The sequence below is a fragment of the Spermophilus citellus genome (genome assembly GCF_964194105.1).
Source record: "Spermophilus citellus genome assembly, chromosome: 2".
NCBI classification, from domain to species: Eukaryota; Metazoa; Chordata; class Mammalia; order Rodentia; family Sciuridae; genus Spermophilus; species Spermophilus citellus.
In genome coordinates this window covers 18,038,194-18,060,435 of record NC_138183.1, presented here as the reverse complement: position 1 = coordinate 18,060,435, position 22,242 = coordinate 18,038,194, and the positions used below count along the sequence as shown (strand labels likewise).

Sequence of the window (22,242 nt, the reverse complement as noted above, 5' to 3'; positions counted from 1 at the left end):
GTACCTGGTGGCCTTGTTATTTAAACTTGGCATCATGAATCTTCTCTCAAAGAGTAGCTCTGAGGATTAAATGAGCTATGGAGGTGAATAACTTAGTTGTCACCAGTCAGCAAGTATTGTCTGTAGTTTTATCATTATGCACTGTCACATAGCAAAGCAGAACTTGAAAACCAGCACATACTACTTCAAACTCCCCCTTCACTCTTAAACTGCACAGTATGGTCACCTTCAGGAGCAGGTAACTGGCTCCAAGCTATTTTAGGGATTACAGGTCCTGGCCACCCAGTAGGCCAGATCAGCCTTTACCTGGTAAGACTTCACCACCCACCCAACTCCCCAAATCCAGACTCGGGTTTGGATTTCGGAGTAGCTTCAGTCTGCGAGGACAGAAGTTGTAGAGTTTCCCCATATCTCTCTCTGCTGTCGGTCTCCCAGCTGAGTAGGAAAAACTCTCCTTTCCAAGAGCAGCTTTTTGCTCAGAAAATGTCTCTAATAAAGGGTGTGTCACGAGCAAAAATAGAGAGCTTGAGGTAGGGAGTTGGGGTTCTGGGCTTGTCTTCCCTTGTGCCATTTCGCAGATGGGAAAGCTGAGGCTCCGAGGGCCTTTCTGTGAGGCGCTGAGGCATTCCTGGAAACTACCAACTGAAGACAGTTTACAGAAGAAGCCGACACGGAGTCAAACCCGGAGCTCTGGATTGGTTTCCGTCTCCCTGAGTGAACTAGACTCCTGTTGCGAGTGGGTCTCAGTTTCTTCATCGGTCGAAAGGAGACAGGAAGGAAGCTGAATAAAACGGTGTTAGCCCCACTGCGCCACTGGGCCCAGAGCGATCGGCCATCTGGCCTACAAGCCCCAGCATGCCTCGGGGCGGGGAGGAGCGCCACGACGGACAGGCGGCTCTGCGAATTGGAGCCTGATAAGGGGGCGTGCGGCGGCGCGTGCGCAGTGGGCGACGGGCGGGTGGGCTGGCGGTGGTGGACGCGTTGGAGCCGCGGGCGGTCAGGTAGGGGGCGGGAAGGAGGGCAGGGGACCAGGGACCGCAGCCGGAGTCGCGGGCGGTGTTTGAGCGGCTGGGCGGGGACCCACGCCCCAGTGGCAGGGTCTAGGGAACGGATCCGAGAGGCAGGACGGGATGGGGGTGGGATTGCGAGGGGCAGGCTCGGGAGGGATTGGGGCGAGAATCGCAGGAGATGCAGATGGGGGAGGGGAGCGAGTGGTTCTGCGAAGATTCGCAGTCGCAGCGTCTTGGTCTCGGGAGGTATGAGGTAATGTGGGGGCCCCGAAGACAGACGGGTGCAGCATCTGGGTGATGGGAGGGAGTCTGAGGCCCCCAGAAGGATCTGGGTGCAGAATTTTAGAAACGTGAAGGAACTGGGGAGCCTTGATGAGATTCCAGGGAATGTAGGAGCGCTAGGCGTTTGCGGGGTAGGGGGCTAGGTCTAAGATCAGAGGAAGCAGGTCTAGGGCGATCCTTGTTAAAGAGAAAGGAATTTCCGGATTAGGGTCTGGGAGAGTTCGAGGGGTGAGTTCCTAAGGGAATCTGTAAGAAGCAGGATCTATGGTATAGCAGGAGACCTGGCTAAGGTTTGAAAGCAGCACGTGAGGCAGGGTCAATGAAAGGAGGAGGAGTATGGTTTGCGGGCTGCACTGTTCCTGATGGAGTTGAGCGCTCAGATTAAAGGAGGGAGGAAATTTGAGGTGTTGAGCTGAGAAGAAAGGTTGAAGGCTACAGAGATTTGGAAACAGGGATTAAAGAATATGTCAGAGGGATTTAGGGCACATGAGTGAATAATTCATGAGGTTTGCAAGGTTGCAATGTACAGTGCAAAAGGTTGAAATTCTATATTGTGAGTTGGGAACAGGATTTGGAGAGGATTGAATGCTGGGGTGGGGATGTTGTAACTGGGCTATAGAATTAAAGGCCTCTGGGGAGATTTGTGGGTTGGTATCTTAGACTACTAAAGGAATTCTGAAGTCTCTCATGGGAAGTGGAGTTCTGGATAACCAAGGACCTAAAAGTAACCTGTGAAACTATATATGAGTGTATATGTATGAAGTTCAGAAATAAAGTCATAAGTCTTCAGAGACTCTGAATATGATATTCCCTGAAGGTGGGTGTGGGCAGAATCTTCCTCTATTGAGACCTCTTATCCTGAGACACTGAGGCTCCATCTGACTACTCCATTGCTGAAAGTGTTAAGACTTTGGGGAAGAAGAGTAGTCAAGGGTGAGGGGTGAAGCAGGGAAACTATCCTGCCCTTTCTCTGTACCCCCAAGCAGTTATAGTAGATGCATGAGATCTCTAGGGAATTGAGTGGACCATTATCTCAATCTGTTAATCCCAAAAGGTCTATTCTAGCTTAAAGAGGCAGTGGCTCTGTGAATGAGGTTTTGGGGCTGGAAGAGAAACAAAGGAAAAATCATGTATTGAAGAGCATTTAGCCCAATGCCATGTTATAAAGCAGTGTTTTTTAAAATTTATTTTTATTGCTGCATTATTAAAGCAGTGATTTTTTTTTTTAAACCAGGGTGATTTGGTTCCACAGAGGCAATGTATGGAAACATTTTTTAATTGTCACAGTGGGATGGGGATACTATTGGCCTCTAGTGGTAGACACAAGAGATACTGTTAAATGGCCTCCACAAAGTAAGCATTATTTGGTCCAAAGTATAGTCCTAAAATTGAGGAACCTTGTTCTGAAGTCAAATATTCTGGGTTCAAATGTTGGCCCTATTTCTTCCTGACTTTGTGGTTTCGAATGACTTAAAGAATAAAGGCACTCAGAGGTTTTCAGTAAAATGGGGTCAATGACAGGATTTATGTCATAAGATTTTTGTGAGGATTTAGTGAAGTAAGTTAGGGTGCCCAGTGTCTGATACATGGTACTCCAAATTTATTAATTTTTAGTTCTTATATGTACTTTCTTGCTTACTTTTCATAACAATTCTTCTAAGTAATCTCTGCTGTACACAGTTTTACATATGAGCAAACTAAGGTTTGTCCAGTGTTCATAGGTAGGAATAGCAGTTAAGCCATTCCCGTAACTTCATATATTCCCTCTTTCCTTAGTCTTAATTTTCTAAGCCCATTCTCCTTTATTGAAAAGGAGGATTGCTGAGTTAGTATCACTGAATATTAGGTTAAACTCTAAAGGTGGGTAAATCTCTCCAGATTAAGTAGGGAGGAACCCTGTACTTTGTTCTTGGTGTGCTGTTAGACCTGGACCTTGAATAGATAAAGGGAGGTGCTTGAGGACAGCAAGGAAAAAGACTTGCATGGGACTACACAATACGGTTTGGAGGCCCTTGGCTTGAAAAAACACCTCATTGCAGGGCCTCAGGCGAAAATCAACCATACTCTGAAGGAGGGTGACTACTGTTCTCAATGATCTCTTTTGGGCTTCTTTCCTCTGGGAGAGAATAGTAGCATTGGCTCTATCAGCTCCAAGACTAGCTACAGCATTGCCAAAGCCAGTTTAGAAACAAAGCTGGACTGGATCTGAGAGCCAAGACTTTGTTGGAATACCCACGCCCACCCCCAGCGAAAATATGTAACAGGAATTGAGTAAGCCTTGGAATCAGAAGCTAGAAGTATAACTGCTTTGCTTATTTTCTGTGTGACCTTGGTCAAGCACTTGTCAGCCTCAGTCTATTAAAAATACAAATAAAGTGCTTAGTATGTGCATTATCTCAGTAAATCCGGCCAGCAATCTTGCTGATAATCTTTTATTCCTTATTTTGGTAAATTAGAAAACTAATAGGTTTAAATGACTTACTAGGCTACACACAAGTGGCTAAGCAGAGATGCAAGCCCAGATCCATCTCCTAAATTAGATTATACTAGTTTTATTAAAAGAGCCCTGTGCCTATGTCTGGAGAATGGTTAGAAGCAAACATTTATAAGCTGTTTGTTGTTGTTGTTCTGGTACTGGGGATTAAACCCTGGAGTGTATTGTGTCACATCCCCAGACCTTTTTATTGTTTGAGACAGGTTCCTCACTAAATTGCCAAACTGGCCTTGAACTTGTGATTCTCCTCCCTAGTTGCTGAGTACAAGGCTCTTGAAGTGGACCATTTTCCATACACTGATGTGATCCTGCCTCTGTTTTTTCTGTGGTCGAACAATCAGATTTAAGTCAGTTTATTTTAGTTGTTTCCAGGTTCCCTGAATGCCCTGAGTAATGCCAGATTCTGCCTGGAGGTAATGGTAGTCTAGTCAGCTGGGGAAGTGTAACACATCATTTGAGTCAATGTGGTTTTATGGCTGGGAGTTTACACATGAGTATTTGGGTCCCTGATCTCCTACTTAACTGGCTTTGAGATCTTGGACAGGTTACTTTTCTTGGAGCATTGTTTTCTTTACTTATAAATAACAGTCTTTACATAGTTTTGAAAATAAGAGTTATGTATGAAAGGTACCTGAAATTCAATAAATAGTTGTTTCACGAAAGATTGCAATTATAAAACAAAGTTAAAGCTGGAATGTTGTTTTCCCAGGTTTGAATGACCCTAATGTGGTCTTTGTCAGTATCATCCAAGTTCCTATCACCAGTTGTACTTTTCCCAGTGTCTGCTTCTTGATCCTTTAATCAAGGTGGGTGGGGGTGACCTCATGATTAAATGAGCATGTATCATATGAAAAGAAAGGAACTAAATGAAAGAGTTGGATGAGTTCAGTTGAATTGGACCTTCTACAGAAAAGGTTGTTGACTTTTCCCTTGTTTGTATTCTTTGAGTCAGATTGGCAGCATAGGTATTACCAAAATATTTGTAGAAGATGCAAGAGACCTTTTTTTTTCCCCCTTGCTCCTGGGGATTGAACCCAGAGTCCCTGACCTATTACACCAGGCAAGGGATACTTATTAACTCTGACAGTTTTTGAGAAAGTCAGAAACAAAGGTCAGACTGTTCTTTTTTCCAGCAAACCCTATTGTTGATTTAACCTATCCTTGACTTGTTTAGCGAAAGCTTCTTTTTTCACAAACATATTTTAGAAATATCCTGGGATGTTACTTTTGTGTCCCACACTGGTGCAACTTTGGGGACATTCTTGTGTCTCACTATAAGCCCCTACTTTTCAGTTTATTTTAGTTGTTTCCAGGTTCCCTGAATGCCATGAGTAATCCAAATTTAATCGGAATTTTCTTCCACACAGATAATTAGGTGACTATCAGGTGCTAGTATGTGACTGTTGTGGCATGGAGATAATTATGGAATTGAATAGCATTGTGTTAAAGTGTATGAGGAATAAATATAATTTAGAAAGCTGACATAAAAGGAAGTGTCATAAACTACAAAAAAAAGGAGTGTGCTAATAGTACAATATAGAATAGACTTTATGTCTTGTGAAAGGAAATATAGTATTTAGACATTGTCTAGTTTTTGGGTGAAAACTCTTGTTTCTTTTTTTCTAAAAAAAAAAAAAAAAAGAGTATTTCCAACCTTGCATAGGTCTGCACTCAATTTAGGTGCTTAGAAAAATGTGTTGAATTAATTGCCTAGGGATCTCCAGTTTTGCATGCTCCAAGCCTACAAGAGGCTGATAATGTATATAGGATATGGAGACCTCTAGACAACTACCACATGATAGACAACTCAAGCATTGGATGAACACTTGAAACCTTGGGTCATCTGACTTGATTGTGTAATCAAGAAAAACAATCTCCAAGAAGGCTCAGAATTTTATTATTTAAATCATGTATCTGATGCCTTAGGTACAGTTTGCCTATTGAAAAAGGCCTATTCATTTCTTTTTGTAGGCTGGGTGGTAGTGGCAGGCAGTTGCTGCTGCTTCTGTTGTCACTGCTACTAATAACAATAAAAGCTATTTTTTGCACAGTTAATTGTATGCCTGGCTTAGTACTGTACTAAGTGCTTTACATACATAAATCTCTTTTAATTTTTATGATAACCTTGTGAAGGAGGTACTATTCTAAAGCCCCTTTTCATGGATAAAAAACTAAAAAAAAAAAAAAAAAAAAATTAGAGAAGTTAAATAACTTACCCTAGTCTCCACAATAAGTATTAGAGCTGGGATTCAAAGCCAGAATGCCTGATTTTTTAGCCCACTTCCTTAATCTGTAATAATGCTTATTTTTAGCTCCTTCCTTTTAGTGCTAGTTCTGCCCTAAGATGTATGAATTATTAATTTCCTTCTCCTCATCTCAGTTTCCTCATTTATGTTACTCTTTGAGATTACTACTAATTCTAGTATTTCATGTTTAGTCTCTGCTAGGAGGAATGGAAGCAGTTTATTTTTTTGGTCACAAGAAGATGTGAATTCATTTACTCATTAGTTCCTAGCCTGGATATCTAGCATTCTCAATCAAATCCCTCCAAAGCTGATCAGTCCTTTTATTAATCTTTGTGTCTTTACATTCCATGAAAGATTCTTCATCCTTTCAAAATTCTTTGTTAATACTAGTACTGGTTATTGTTAATGCTGTTTTGATTGTTATTAAATATATGGTAAATAGCATTCTTTTATTGCATATCTACCAGTATCAGGTTAAGTACTTCATATGCAGTATTCCTAGTCATCACAGGAATCTTTTTATGAACTATGAAAACAAGTCAAGAGGATAAATAACTTGCCAGTGTCCCACAACTTGTAAATGACAGTGCTGTTATCCGGTTCTGTCTGATCTCCGGGATTTGTGGTTTGTTTTGTTTCTTTTTTTGTTTGTTTTGTTCTGTTTACTTTTTGCTTTTTCTATTTACTTCATGGACTGGGGAAAACCTAGTGGTGCCACATGATATTAGACTAGGCTGGGATATAAGTCCAGAATTTTCCTAAGTCTTAAGAGCAGACATAGCTTAAGGGAAGTCTTCTCAGGAGCCAAAGAGATATGCTAATAAAAGTGTGAGATGTGCAGCATAAATAATTACATCAAGAGGGTAAGGGGTGGGGATAAGCTGAGGTTAGATCAAGCGACAGGTTAAGACTTTGTAAGGTTGTACAAAGTGCCTGCTAGGAAATGTGTTCAAGGGATTATGAAGGCAGACAAGATCATAAAGAACATGGTAGGGTTTCATTCTGGTTGGTCACCCCTGTTTTATAGCTGGCAGAAAATGGACAGCATAAAGGCTTGAGATGATAAAATTCCTTTTATAGTCTTTTCAGGGAAACTGATGTCAAATTGAGCTTCCATATAGTCCTTCTCAATTTTAATAGTAATGACCAGATGTGTCCATCTGGAGGAATGAGACTATATCTGCCTGTTTCTAAGTTCCATTTCCGGCTGAGAACTATCTGAATGTTGTATTCCTAGGTCATGGAAGTAGGAACAGCTGTCCAGGCTTTTTCCAGATCTGAGGCTCTCCATACCTGATGCTCCAGTGATGGTAACTTGTGTTTCCCTGGAAAAGCATGGCAGCTGCAGGGCAGGAATTTCTGACATCCTTAGAGATAGTAGATAGTTTAGATAATTTGGGGTATGGATGTGGGCATAGTAAATTCCTTTTTTAAAGGTGATGGCTTAGATAGGAAAGCAGAAAGCTTTTTAATTGAAGGAGGTGGTATGATATTCCAGAAAGCTAGGAGAAGAATTTGCTGGTACTTTTACAAGCTGGCAGACTTTTTAAATTAGCTGATCTGCAGTGCCAGCTTTGGGAAGAACAGATGTCCCTGCACATTGTAAGGTAACATGCTCTGGATCCAAACCAAATGTTGCCCCAGATGACAGAAGAGAGAAGGAAGCTATCAGTTTAGCATTGGGATAGTTTGTATGGATCCTGACTTGAAGTTTCTATCCGTATTTGTAGATTATTGTCCCCAGACCCATAGCATTTAAGAATTCGGCCTCCACAGATTCAGATATCCACATGTGGCCCCTTGGGCTCATGATGCAGTAATTTGTCATTTTGTTGAGCTATGGATTTATGTCATAATAGGTTGTAAGGCTAATGTATGGGAGAGGGTCACTCAGCTAATCAATCTAACTTACGCTATAGCAGCTGAATCTCATACCTATATTATTGTTCCTTTTTTATTAAGAAGAAAATTATGTGTTATAAGGCAACATTTCCCAGCTCAGTCTAGAGGACACTTGTTAGTAAATGTTACAAGACTATTTAAAAAACAGAGAGGCTGGGGTTGTGGCTCAGTGGTAGAGCACTTACCTCGCATGTGTGAGGCACTGGATTTGATCCTCAGCACCACATAAAAATAAGTAAATAAATAAATAAAGGTATTTTGTCCATCTACAACTAAAAAACATGAAAAAAGCTTGGAAGTAATGCTGTGTTAAACACAAAAGTAAAGATATCTGCTCTGTAAGGTTCCACCATGTTTAAGCTGTATGATCTTGAGCTAGTTTTTCTGAACTTTAGCTTTCTTCTCTGTAAAATAGGATAATAAAAATACTGTGATTATGAGGATTAAATGAGATTAAGCATATGAAACTCCTGACATGGTATCTAACACATAGTAGGAACTAGATGAAATCTCTTATAGTACTAGGAATATCAAGAAAGTAGCACTGACCTTAGATAAATTGCATATCTCCTGCTCTGTCAGATTGCATTTCAAAGCTAAGTTAAATATGATGGAAATTTGTTGTAATCTCTCAGTCTACACTGAGTTCCTTTCTGTGTGCCTGGAGAATGTTGATGAGGTGGGCAAAGATTTTTCTGAGCTGACTTCACTATCCTTAAAATTAAACTAACTTGGCGGTGGTGGCGGCGGCGGCCTCCTCCTCCTCCTCCTCCTCCTCCTCCTCCTCCTCCTCCTCCTCCCCCTCCCCCTCCCCCCTTGACAATTGACCATCTGCATGTCACAAGACTGCACAGGTGCAGCTGTAGGATTTGCATTTAAGAAAGGCTGTATTTATCCACGTGCCTTACCTTGCTAGATATATTCATTCTAATTTGGGGTATAAGCTGGCAGTGATATAAGGCTGCAGAGCACTGAAGTCTGCTTCATGAGCATATATAGTATCAAGGAAGATGGGAGTGTTCATAATATGTACTGAGTAAAGCAGTGGGTATTCCAAACTAGAAATTATCTGTCTTGATAAGGAGCTACTATTTTTAAAAATCATCTGGGCTTGACTATTTAGCCATCTTAGCTCATTGCTCTCCTCCCAGACCCCCTGCCCCTGCCTCTTCTACCATAACCCACTGATTTTCAGATTTTACTGATTACACTTCTGAATAGTGCTCAGATATATATATTCTCTCCATTTCTACCTGCTCCTTAGACCAGACTCCCTAATACCTCACCCAGGCTATTTAGCTATAGTTTCCAAACTAGTTTCTCTGATTTTTTATTTCTCTCACTTCATTCCAGCTTTTGTTGCTTCAATCTGCCCTTCAAAAGAAATTTCAAAAAGCACATATGGATTCTAAAGACCTTTTATAATTATTTTCCAAACTCTTTACTCTGTTTCTCCCATATGCTCCCATAATTTTAACCTAAGGTTGAGAAAAAAGAAAACTTTAAGATTTTTCTGATGCAAAGCCACATCTTACTGTTCAATGTCCTACATATATTATTTTTTATTCCTTACATTAACCTTGCAGTACTATTTCTATTTTACAGGTAAGGAAAATAAAGCATGGAGAGGCTAGTGTTCTGTTTTCTTTCCAATACACAAAACTTCTTGTATCCTCCCCCACTTTATAACTTTAATAAAGGGTATTGTGCCCTTTGCCTGGTGCCCCTTTCCATTTTCACATTTCTCTGCATTCTTCTGTGCCCATATCGAGTTCAGAAAATTCTGTTTCCCTTCATTTTAGAATGAATCCATCTTAACCACTGTCAAACTTAGTTATACATACCCTGAAAACCCCAGTGTTGAGTATAGTACATGATACCTAGTCTGAGAGGGTATGTAGGTAAGAAGTTGGAGAAGAGATGAATGGAAGACATGTATTTTCTGGTCTGATGTTTTGAAGATCACCTAAAACTAATGATGAGAGTGTTCTATTTCTCTGGATGATTCCTAGGTCCCCAAACATGACACAATACACTCTATGACATAATAAGACTTCCACAGTTTTTTGCTCAAGCCGTGTTCTTTGCCTAAAATATCTTGTCTCTCATTGACTCATTGCTTTCATGACATTTCTTAGGAATGGTACTGCTGGGCAGCCTTCCCCAATTCCTTTAGGTAAATCCATCACTCTATGCACGTAGACTATTTCATGGACCCTCCTGTCATATATTCCTTTTTCTGTACATATTTTTCTGTGCTTTTCTCCTAGTATAGATTATAAGCTGTAAACTTCACTTTTTATGAAGTTAATCACTAGCATTTATTACTAGTGTACTACATGCCAGTTTCTGTGCCAAGGGCATCTTGTTCATCATGCTATTTAACCCTTGTAATAACTGCAAGGGAGACAGCATTGTGACATATTTTGCAGGCGAGTATTGAAGAAACTGCTTGGGGAGTTAGGTTACTTGTTGGATTCCTGCCCACTGTGTGAAGCTTTGGCTGCTTTGTTTCCCTATGTGTAGTCAACACCTGACACATGATAGACCTCAATAAAATGTTTGTTAAATAAGTGAATGACTGACTGTCGCTGTTCTCAATGTTTTTTAACTGGATTAATTTATATAAGCAATGGAAAATGAATAATGGTTTCTTTTTCTCTGTAGCAGGAGTCCGACTCTCTGCGGCATGAATGCTAAGCTGTTCAGTTCTGGGCTGTGCTAGCAGGATCCTTCAAAGAAGAGCAATGGCTTCAGCAGCAGCTTCTCACCTGAACCTGGATGCCCTCCGTGAAGTGCTAGAATGCCCCATCTGTATGGAGTCCTTCACAGAAGAGCAGCTACGGCCCAAGCTCTTGCACTGTGGCCATACCATCTGCCGCCAGTGCTTGGAAAAGCTACTAGCTAGTAGCATCAATGGGGTTCGCTGTCCCTTTTGCAGCAAGATTACCCGCATAACCAGCCTGACTCAGCTCACAGACAACCTGACAGTGCTGAAGATCATTGACACAGCTGGGCTCAGCGAGGCTGTGGGGCTGCTCATGTGCCGGTCCTGTGGGCGGCGGCTGCCCAGGCAGTTCTGTAGGAGCTGCAGTTTGGTGTTGTGTGAGCCCTGCCGGGAGGCAGACCACCAGCCTCCCAGCCACTGTACACTCCCTGTCAAAGAGGCAGCTGAGGAACGGCGGCGGGACTTTGGAGAAAAGTTGACACGTCTGCGGGAGCTTATGGGGGAGCTGCAGCGGCGGAAGGTAGCTTTGGAAGGTGTCTCCAAGGACCTTCAGGCAAGGTATAAAGCAGTCCTCCAGGAGTATGGGCATGAGGAACGCAGGGTCCAGGAGGAGTTGGCTCGCTCTCGGAAGTTCTTCACAGGCTCTTTGGCTGAAGTTGAGAAGTGTAATAGTCAAGTGGTAGAGGAGCAGAGTTACCTGCTTAACATTGCAGAGGTGCAGGCTGTGTCTCGCTGTGACTATTTTCTGGCCAAGATCAAGCAGGCTGACGTAGCCCTACTGGAGGAGACAGCTGATGAGGAGGAGCCAGAGCTCACTGCCAGCTTGCCCCGGGAGCTCACCCTGCAAGATGTGGAGCTCCTTAAGGTAGGTCATGTTGGCCCCCTCCAAATTGGGCAAGCTGTTAAGAAGCCCCGGACAGTTAACATGGAAGATTCCTGGGCCATGGAGGCTGCAGCCTCTGCTGCCTCTCCCTCTGTTACATTTAGAGAGATGGACATGAGCCCCAAGGACGTGGTTGCCAGCCCCAGAGCCTCGCCTGCTAAACAGCGGAGTTCTGAGGCAGCCGCCAGTATCCAGCAGTGCCTCTTTCTCAAGAAGATGGGAGCCAAAGGCAGCACTCCAGGCATGTTCAATCTTCCTGTCAGTCTCTATGTGACCAGTCAAGGTGAGGTGCTGGTTGCTGACCGTGGCAACTACCGTATACAAGTCTTTACTCGAAAAGGTTTTTTGAAAGAAATACGCCGCAGCCCCAGTGGCATTGATAGCTTCGTGCTGAGCTTCCTTGGGGCTGATTTGCCCAATCTTACTCCTCTCTCTGTGGCCATGAACTGCCATGGTCTCATTGGTGTGACTGACAGCTATGACAACTCCCTCAAGGTATATACCTTGGATGGCCACTGCGTGGCCTGTCACAGGAGCCAGCTGAGTAAACCATGGGGCATCACAGCCTTGCCATCTGGCCAGTTCGTGGTAACTGATGTGGAAGGTGGAAAACTCTGGTGTTTTACTGTTGACCGAGGAGCAGGAGTGGTCAAATACAGCTGTCTCTGCAGTGCTGTGCGACCCAAGTTTGTCACCTGTGATGCTGAAGGCACCGTCTACTTCACCCAGGGCTTGGGCCTCAATCTGGAAAGTAGGCAGAATGAGCACCACTTAGAGGGTGGTTTCTCCATTGGTTCGGTGGGTCCTGATGGGCAGCTGGGTCGCCAGATTAGCCATTTCTTCTCGGAGAATGAGGATTTCCGCTGCATTGCTGGCATGTGTGTGGATGCCCGTGGTGACCTCATCGTGGCTGATAGTAGTCGAAAGGAAATTCTCCATTTTCCTAAGGGTGGGGGCTATAGTGTCCTTATTCGAGAAGGGCTCACCTGTCCAGTGGGCATTGCCCTCACTCCTAAGGGACAGCTATTGGTCTTGGACTGTTGGGATCATTGCATCAAGATCTACAGCTACCATCTAAGAAGATATTCCACCCCTTAGAGGATGAGAAATACCCAGCCAATTTTCCTTCCCTTAGTCCTTCCTTGGTTGTTGGCAGTATTATAGAGTAGACTTGGCCTATGTACTGATTCCAGCTGGGTTGTTCTAGCATTTTAGAAGTTCTGTTTTTTAGTGTTTGTTATTCCCCTCTCCACACCATATCCTACCCCCTACCTAAATTTAGAGCTTTAACAGATGCATTTCCCCAAATAGAACACATGATGGTGTTAGCTGATGTTTGATTAGAAATTAGGCACTTCTAAGGCTTCAGTACAGAGCCACTTTAGGCTTTTGCCCCTGTGTTTGAAATTTGCCCCCCTGCTTAAATCCTTGTTGATTTCTTTGGGCTTTGATGTCATTCCGTGGTTCATTGTTTCCTTCCTATTATAATATGCTTCATCTATGATACTTTCTCTTCAACTCTGGTTGCATTCTGGGTGCATGCTCCAATTGGATCTGCTCCACATTTCAGTGACATTTCAGACATCGCATCCCTGTAGCATGATGTTCCAGGTTTGATCACCTTCACCAGTGCGAAAGCACATTCATTAAGTGCCACCAAGAGAGAGAGAACACAGTCTCTCAGGGGAAGCAGTACCTCTTGGCTGAGGAATTTGTGTCATCTTAGGTTGGTCTTCATTGCAGATGTGCCAGAGAATGGACTGACTCTAGTTGGTTGGTGTTGAAGACTTCAGCCTGAAAATTGCTTGCCTTTTAAAGGATTGGAATTACACCACAGCATAGGAAGATAGGAATAAGCAAAGAGAAATGCTTATGTAGTCTGCAAACTTAATAGCCTTTGGGGCTTTCTGGTTTTTTTTTTTTTTTTTTTTTTTTTTCCTCTTTCCACTGAACTGTGCTGAGTCGTATGAGAAACTGTACAACACAGGCCAGGGCCAATAAAGCAGGGAGGTGGACACATCCATTTTCATTACTAAAACAAACATCAAAACTGTTGGATAGTTACTCTGTATTTTTCTCCAGTGAGTGTATATTGTTTGGCTTCAGAATTTATTTCCATTCTTGTATCAGGCATTAAATAATTGGTAACTTTCTTCATCACTGTTGTTCATCTCTTTTAATTATGGGATTTGGGTACAAGGAAAGGGATAATTTGTGCTATGCTGATTTGACAGTTCTTTGAGATCACAGGAATCTACCCAGGTCAAAATTCAGCCAAAAGCATCATTATGTAAAGAGAATCCAAATCTCACTCCCATGTACATGGGAACCCACTGCCAAGGTGTCAGTCACAAACACCCTATTCAAAACTGAGCCTCCACCTTGTTTCTTCAATTTCAGTTCAAAAACGGAAGAAAATCTTATGCCTTTAAGATGACCAAAGGTGAGAGAATTTGTGATGAGATTCCACAAAAGATAGGGAAAGAGGTAAAGTGTTGTTGAACTAGTTTGTCTTTCACTTTTCACCTGGAAAAAGCCCCATGATGAAATTGCATCCAGTTTTCAAAGATTGTGTAATTAAGAGGAAATTGATTCAATTAAAAGTGCATCACAAGCAACTATTAGTTATTAGAGCCGTTTTATCTGTGGTGGCACCCAGCAGCAGGATCTCTGTCTTTGCTATCAGTGGGGGACTTGCTGAGGCAGTAACACTGGTGAGGCTTTTGCCACATGGTTTGTAGTAGAAAGATGCATATAACATTGTGGGCTGGCCTGAAGTAAACAAGACCAGCAATACTCCAGCTGCCTGTACTTTTGGAAGGAAGTGCTATCACTTGATGGCATTCATCATCTACTTCAGTTGCCATCTCTCAATCACAATGATTCCTTGGCCCTCAAGTAAAGAGGGTATGTGCTGATTCAAAGTGCAGTCTAAATGTTTTTGTTTCTTCTTTGATGTGAATATTTTAGGCTGTGTGAAGTACAGTTAATTATCTGCCATGTTGACTAAATTGCAGAGTATGCCTCAGAAACTATTTTCTCAATTAGGTGGTTGTGGGTTTTATTTAATGCAGCAGTACCAAATAAAGTCTTTTGTGTCCCATAAAATAGATCAAAGAGTAGCTGCTCTGGTTGATGCAGGTTTGTGGAAATGGAGAATTGGCTACTTTCTCCTCTCCCCTGATCACACCTGTGCTACTATTGCGAAATTCTTGGGAACCTACAGAAAACTTTCTGAACACCACTGAACTACAGCAATGCTAATCTTCAGAAGTTCCATCTTATTGGCCATGTGGCTTTGGGCAAGTCACTTAACTTCCTCTTCTAGAAAATGAAAAAATGACCCCTGCCTCCTCCAGGAAAGGTGTGAGATAACAGATGTGCAAATGCATGGTTCAGTTCAACAAATGGTGGTGGTTATTAATTTCTTCAACTGAATTGCTCTAAATAATGCCTGGTGGCATGGGGCGGTCCAGCCACTCCAGTCAGTTATTTCAGTTATTTCATGCCTACCTTTTTGCTTTTCAGTTTCTACTTGGTAACAAAAACCTTTTTCCAGTATCCCCTCCCCCTACCCACAAGTCTCCAAGTAAATCTGTTCACCTATTTCTTTCTACTAGTTGTTTTATCTTTCTAGTATTGTATGAATCACTGTGTTTCTATTATTTGTCTATATATCTAATTAATGATAGTATCTAATTAATCTCTTGCTACCAGCACATATTATGGTGGCTTGTATATGGTGTTCCACAGTTGTTTAATTCATTCATTTATCCGCCTGACTTGTTGGCCCATGTATACTGAGGCTTCCTAGTGCAGCCCCCTTACATTGAATAATGAGGGAGTCTCAGAAAAGCCCTTTTAAAGGAATATAAAATAGTGGCAAACAATTGATTTACGTTAGTTGACCCCCTTCTTTCCTGTGTCATTCTGAATGATTTCACAGAATTTAAAATACTAGAACATTGATTTGTTCAATTTTTATTCAGTGCCTATAGTAGCCCATGCACCCTCATTTCTCATTGTTTTTCTTTCCTAAAATGTTGAAAAATGATGTTAATATATTTACTTTTTCATAGATTATTCTACTATCTTTCTTGCCTAAATTATTTGAACTCTAGTGTTCTGTCGCTCTGAACTTCTTCAAAAGCCAGGTGCAGAGACTGGGTCTGAATGATTGCAAGGGTCAATCACGGTGCAGTCTGAGATAGTCTACAGAGGGACACTTTCATTGTTCCAATCAAATAAACTTGGCTTGAGTTTTACATATTTCTGTGATTAAGGCAAGTAATGCTTAAGTAGCTGTATTTCTTATCTAGTATTAATTAATGGCCTCTTAAAAGTGGAGTGCTACCCGGCTCTATAGGAGGGAAAGAGAAGGCAGAGCCTGATGTGAGACTTAGATCTCTATCCTACATGTGACTAGGATGCTGATTTACTCTCAGGATGTGCAGCCCCTCAAGGGATCTTAGAACAAATTACAGATATGAAACAGCAGATGCTTGGATGAATTTTACAAGCAGGGCAGTATGAGGTAGAAAGCTGCTTAGCAAAATACACATTTTGACTCCAGACCTATGGCTTTATCTTGTCAATATCATTAATATTCATGGGTCCCTGTCTTATATGTGAAGTCAGTGAGGCAGCTTCGAGACTGGCAATGCATTCTAGCGGGAGGACCACTGAAACTTGGGAGTTAGGCCTCTGTCTGAATCGCAGCTGTGCCTCTCTAACTAGCTAGCTGTGGGAACTTTAGCCATTACCATGTCTCTGAGAAGCGGTTTCCTATCTATAAAATAAGAATATTGAACCAGATTACTAAAATCTCTTCTAGTTCTATGATTTTAATTGTTCACCAATATGAATTGTAGTTAAGTTTTCACCCAACTTTTTGCGTATTTGTTATAACATTACTGTGTATACATAAGTGTTGAGAGCCACAGCCAAAGGGGCCCCAGCAAACTTCCAGCTGCCGGCTGATGATTGGCTCACAGCGGCCCCAGCAACATCTAGCTGATTGGCTCCTCTGCGGTGATGTTCATTGGGCTGTTTCCCCGCCCTTCAGACTGCCAGCTGATGATTGGTTCACAGCGGCCCCAGCAACATCTAGCTGATTGGCTCCTCTGCGGTGATGTTCATTGGGCTGTTTCCCTGCCCTTCAGACTGCCAGCTGATGATTGGCTCACAGTGGCCCCAGCAACATCTAGCTGATTGGCTCCTCCACGGAGCTGCTCATTAGGGGACTTCTTTGGCTCCGCCCACGCAACCCAGCCAATCAGCCTCAAGAGCAGGAGGATTGTGGGAGGTGGTGAGGTTTGTGTGGGGGTGACAGGCTTGTGGGAAGCCGGTGGTGGCAGTTGGGCTCTGAGGGTTTTTTCCTGAGGAGCTGTTTTGTTTGGCATTTGTAGTTCTAAAAATAGTTTCTTTTGACAAGTGGCTCCTGAATTGTGCCCAGCCAGACTGCGGCACATAAGTAGGAAAAAAACCTATACTTTGGAATCAACTCCACCTTGGTCCACTACCTCTCTAAGTGTTGTGACTTTGTTTACTTATTAGGAATTGTTACCTTGCTGAGCAAGTTTTCTCATCTGGTAAAGGATATGACAGTTGACAATTTTTATTTATTTATTTATTTTATTTGCCAGTATTGGGACTTGAACCCAAGGTAGCTCTACCACTGAGTTACATTCCCAGCCTGTTTTGTTTGGGAGAAGATGGAGGTGTAAATTTTGTTTTTAATTTTGAAATAGTCTCTCTAAGTTGGAGATGCTGGCCTCAAACTTGGATCCTCCTGCATCTATTTCCCAGGTAGCTGGGATTACAGTTGTGCACCACGCTACCTGCACAGTTCACATTTTAAAAGGTTGAAGATGTGAGAATTGAAAGATATTATTAGGATAGTATATGTAAAAGTACCTAATTTAGAAAATGTGATTTCAATTTTAGAGGACAAAATCTTCCTATACTTCATGACCATCTAATACACATTCTTCAGGTAAATGCTGGGGGAGATCTCAGACCTATATTGGTGGGTGCCACAGCATGTTCAGCACTGCCTGGCTTAATTAAAAAGCCCATGGGAAGAAGATTTGGATTGCTGGAGGGACAGAGGGAAAGCTTATTCATAGCTATGTATCCTGCTAGGAAAACTACACATGAAACCTAAAGTCTAATTATTTGATAAGCAATTGAGAGGTAAATGGAATCAGAATTTTTAAGAGTATATACAAATGCATATCTATGTAAATATGTAAAGAGAAAAAATATTTAAGCTTATAAATGTGTTTAGCTATTCACATAGATGGATAGCCTGAAAAGATTTTTTTCCTCCATGTTATAATATTAATTCAAGTAATTATAAAATAATGACAAAAATAAGTCACACATCTCATTGTTAGGTAGAATTAATAAATCATGGTGGTAGAAACTTGGATTTTAGAAGCAGGGGGTCCTGAATTAAGCCTACTCCCTTGACTTATTTTACCTCTGTGACCATTAAGTTGCTTAGATTTTCAACCTCAGTTTCTTCATTGGTAACAGGATTGTCTCACACTTCACTGCACTATTGTCAAGAGATGATACAAAACACTCTGCAGGCTACAAGGCATTTTTGAAATGAGTAAACATTTATCTGAAAGCCATCCTCATTTTTGAGATACAAGGAACACAAACCTAAAAGAAAATTATGTTGTGACTCAACTGAAATCCTCATTGAAAACATGAAGAATCTGTGTAAGTTAAAAGCATGTATTCTCCTCTACAGGTAAAATCAGGATTTTCTGGTGATTTACCCAGTAATCTTGTTTATAACTATAATGGCATTGCATATTCACAGAAAAAAGTAATATCTGAGATTCTGTTTTTTACTGATTAAACACATGTAAGCCATCTGTTTATTATTAGCAATGCTTATATGAGTAAAGGATGGAAAGATGAATCAGCTGTAAATCTTAAAAATCAGATAGCTGTGGTCTGGCTGCAGAGATAGGATATGTAAACAAATAATACAAATACACTGAAGAATAAGATAAGTGGTGTAAGATAAAAGTGGCAAGACAGGTGTTTGAGCAAAGACTATTTCTAGCTGAGATGATCTGGTTGCTCAAGGGCCTTGAAAGTAAGGAGAACATCACGAATCAAGGTGCACGCTTAGATGAAAGAGTGAGAAATTTGTGCCCCAGGTTAAACCATGCCAGTGAGGAACGTTACATTCAAAGGTCCAATGTCCATGGCCTTTCTTATTAGTAATAATTCAAGTGGTTCTTTTTACCTCCCCTAGGCCGTTGCCGTTCCTGTTAGTAACCATGACCCGTGAGACTCCATTCTTACAAAGAATGATAGGGCATGGCTCAGATTCTCCTTGGAGTCCTAGAGGTAGAGGGCAAAGGTGCAGTTTGAAATGTATCCTCTCCTCAATTTCTAATATATCCAAATAGTAGGAGCCACTGATTGACACTGTCTCATAAGTCAATTTTCTGCCTTTTAAAAATCCCTAAATAAGCTAGGTGTGGCAATGCACACCTGTAATTCCAGCTACTTGGGAGGCTGAGGCAGAAGAATCATAAGTTGAAAGCCAGCCTTAGCAATTTAATAAGACCCTACCTCAAAATAAAAAAATTAAATTAAAAAGTGCTGGGGATGTAGCTTGGTGGTAGACAGTCCCTGGATTTAATTCCCAGTACTATAATGATAAATTCCTGAAGTAATATCAAATTGCTTCCCTTAAAAGTCTAAACTAATCCTGTAACTTGTATAACTTTATATAAAATGAGTCTGACTCATTTTTTGATGTTTTCTGATAGTTTCCTTTTCTGCTTCTTGTCTGGACACAAGGATATGAAAGTACTTCCACCTTTGGTACTAGCTGGAAGTTAAAAGCACCTAAGTCACAGCCCCTGCATGGGAACCCTCACTCTAACCCTACCTCCAAACCACCAAATAGCCAAGCTGGTCTCCTTTACCTGCCCAAGTCATTTTGAACCAGAAAGTCTCATTACGTGAATAATAAACCTTAACCTACTTGATGTGAGAGTAGCATCATCGGTGTCCACATCTGTATGATGCTTTCAGGGGTTTCACCCCGTCTCTGTAGGAGGACACAAGCAGGGGTCTAGGAGATGACCACCACCACTAGAGGGCTTTCTGTTTTTCTTTGATTTGCTAACTGGTTCTGTTCCTGGCTTACATGTGTATTTGCTTGCTTGTTTTTTTTCTCTGTCTGCTGACAAACTTGTGCTGTGAGCTGGGCTGGTTTGCTGCATTTGCTGAACCCTACAGATTCACTATTATAGATATGCTCGGCTAAGTTGGAAGTTTTGATAATTGGCATTTAAAGAAAGGAGAAAAGAAGCCCTGAGTCATGTGTCTTGGTTGAGACCTAAGTGTATCAAATTGAACTTGTGACTGGATTCCAGCAGAAGCTCACAGGAATGACCCTGAGCCTATGGGTTTTGGTTATTTGTCTCAATCAGGCATTACCCATTCTATAGGACACTGATGGGGACTCCCAATGCCCTGGTGACTCATGTGGAAGAAGGTTATGTGGAATGTTCTGGCCCATACACTTAAAAGCAGATGGCTCACCAGGACTTTTAAAAATGCCCTTGTAGCTGCTATTCTTTAAGCCACTGTGGTCAAATAAAGAGCCTGATCCTCAGGGTTACAGGAAAAGAGTAGAGCCAAGGTGTTGGTTCAAACCGGAAGTAAGCCTAGAGTCTTTCAACCACATAAAGCAACTGTTGCCATGGGAGGAGACCCTGTTCCTGATGATGAGATCTGTGACTGGAGGAAGCAACATGTAAGAACAGACCATCGAGGATGGACACACATACTAAACCACATATAGTAATTAAAAAAAAAAAAAAAACTCTGATATAGAGAGAGGAAGCAAAACAAAATTTAAAAACTGAACCAGGTCCAAAATTGGACTCAATTGGAAATCCGAAAGTTACTTTAAAACTTTACATGGCAACAGCAAAGGTAAAAGTTTGCTAATTGGTTTTTGCACCTCTACTACCTGGGTTCTGAATTAACATTTAACATCTGCCTCAGAAAGGTCAAACCCTTGTGGCCTTAATACTGGGGCTCAAATTCCAATTACACCTGGGAATTTGAACTAAGTAGCCCTATCATCTTGGAGGAGTTACCGAGGACAGTTCAGGACATGTAAGGAAGACATATATATGCCTAATCTTAATCATCAGTACTATTACCTGACTAAATTCCCCACAGCCCCCATTACACTAAATATTCCACAAAGGAAATGGATGTTTTGACCCAAGGAGTAATAAATTAAAAGTTTAATTAAATCTTTGTCACTTAACAATTGTCTTCCCAAAATGTACCTTCTCTTCTTCTACTAGTTAAAATAGTTAATATGTGCTGGTTTAAATTAAAACAAGATCTTAAGGCTTGAATCCCATATACTAGACCTACTTAGAGAAGACTTATTATCTACACTGCTTTGAAATTTAATGGTTCAATTTAGCTAATTCTTAAACCTAGAAATAAAGAATGGCACCCTGGTGGGTTGTTGCAATCTTAATTCTGAGGTCCAACCTAATAGGTTATTTAGCTGAGTGCAATTTTACCCCTGACACTGTCAAGAAACCACATCCACGGTGTTAAAATAAGTCCAATATCTTGTAGGCCTTTTGGGTTCTAGAGACAACATATTCCTCGTTTATAAAATTCACTAAAACCCTTACATACTATTACAAATTGGCTTACCTTGGTTGAGCTCCTGTGCAACAAAAGGCTCATTCATACTAAAGGCTTTTGCAATCTCCTGTCATACATCTTGAAGTCTCAGGACCATACTTGATGGCTATAAGTTGTCCATGGACATCTGGTGCAAGAAACTGTTCCTCAGCCACAAGCTGTAGGATGTTAAACTGCAGTTGCTGGGCTGGGGCTGGGGCTCAGTGGTAGAGTGCTTGCCTAACACATGTGAGGCCCTGGTTTCGATCCTCAGCACCATATAAAAATAAATAAATAAAATAAAGGTATTGTGTCCAACTACAACTATAAATAACTAATTAAAAAAAAAAAAAAACCCTGCAGTTGCTGGCTGCTTACTGGGCTTTCCTGGAAACAGGTTGGTTGTCACGCTCAGGGCTCCTCCATATCCAGCTGCCCATTTTGCGTTGGATCATGGAAACCACACCCAGAAATTTTAGTGTAGCCACTGAGACCTCTTTACTGCACCACAGAGCCAAGCTCAACATATCCATCTGTAGTAGAGGGTCCCCCACGATTCCTAGTACTTTGCTAAATGGCATGGTACTGGTGAAAGTTGCCCGTTTCCAAGACCAATTGGATATCAGGGGAGTTTCTTGGGGTCAAACCAGTTAACTGCAAATGGAGTTCAAACACTTCAGAGTTGGCATCACTGCCTTCATATGTGATGGAATTTGCTAGAAAGCTGCTAATGTTTAGCCCTTAATTGCAACATCCCTGGTAAGGAGCCAGGACTCAAGAGTGAGCACAACTAGCCAAACTTCATGTGGTCCTTTTAGCACAGGATGCCCTGGCTAACAATCAGCCCCATCTGCATAATTCTATTGACTCTTGGACCATTGCCAATGATCTGCTCAGCTCTTCCTGCCAATGACAGCAAAAATAGTTCCCAATCCAAGATTGTCTCTTTGGGGACAAGAAGTCTGTGGGTTGTTTTCCTCAATGATACCTAAAATATA

At 41.7% G+C, this 22,242-nt stretch overlaps 2 protein-coding genes across 8 annotated transcripts in view; one reads left to right on the top strand and one right to left on the bottom strand.

The window, feature by feature from the left end:
• Positions 1-22,242, bottom strand: part of ASTN2 (astrotactin 2) — an 856,022-nt gene that overhangs the window by 201,244 nt on the left and 632,536 nt on the right. The gene's annotated exons all lie outside the window — the stretch shown is intronic.
• Positions 939-13,481, top strand: TRIM32 (tripartite motif containing 32). Of its 5 annotated transcripts, none has more exons than XM_081279730.1 (2): positions 939-1,001; positions 10,602-13,481. In XM_081279730.1, the coding sequence occupies exon 2, from the start codon at positions 10,628-10,630 to the stop codon at positions 12,641-12,643; it is 2,016 nt and encodes a 671-aa protein (XP_081135856.1). In that variant the 5' UTR covers positions 939-1,001; positions 10,602-10,627; the 3' UTR covers positions 12,644-13,481. The 5 variants fall into 5 exon arrangements, with proteins under 5 accessions (XP_081135856.1, XP_081135857.1, XP_081135859.1 ...); XM_081279731.1 differs by having other exon boundaries at positions 952-1,001; positions 10,605-13,481; XM_081279733.1 differs by lacking the exon at positions 939-1,001 and adding an exon at positions 1,049-1,058.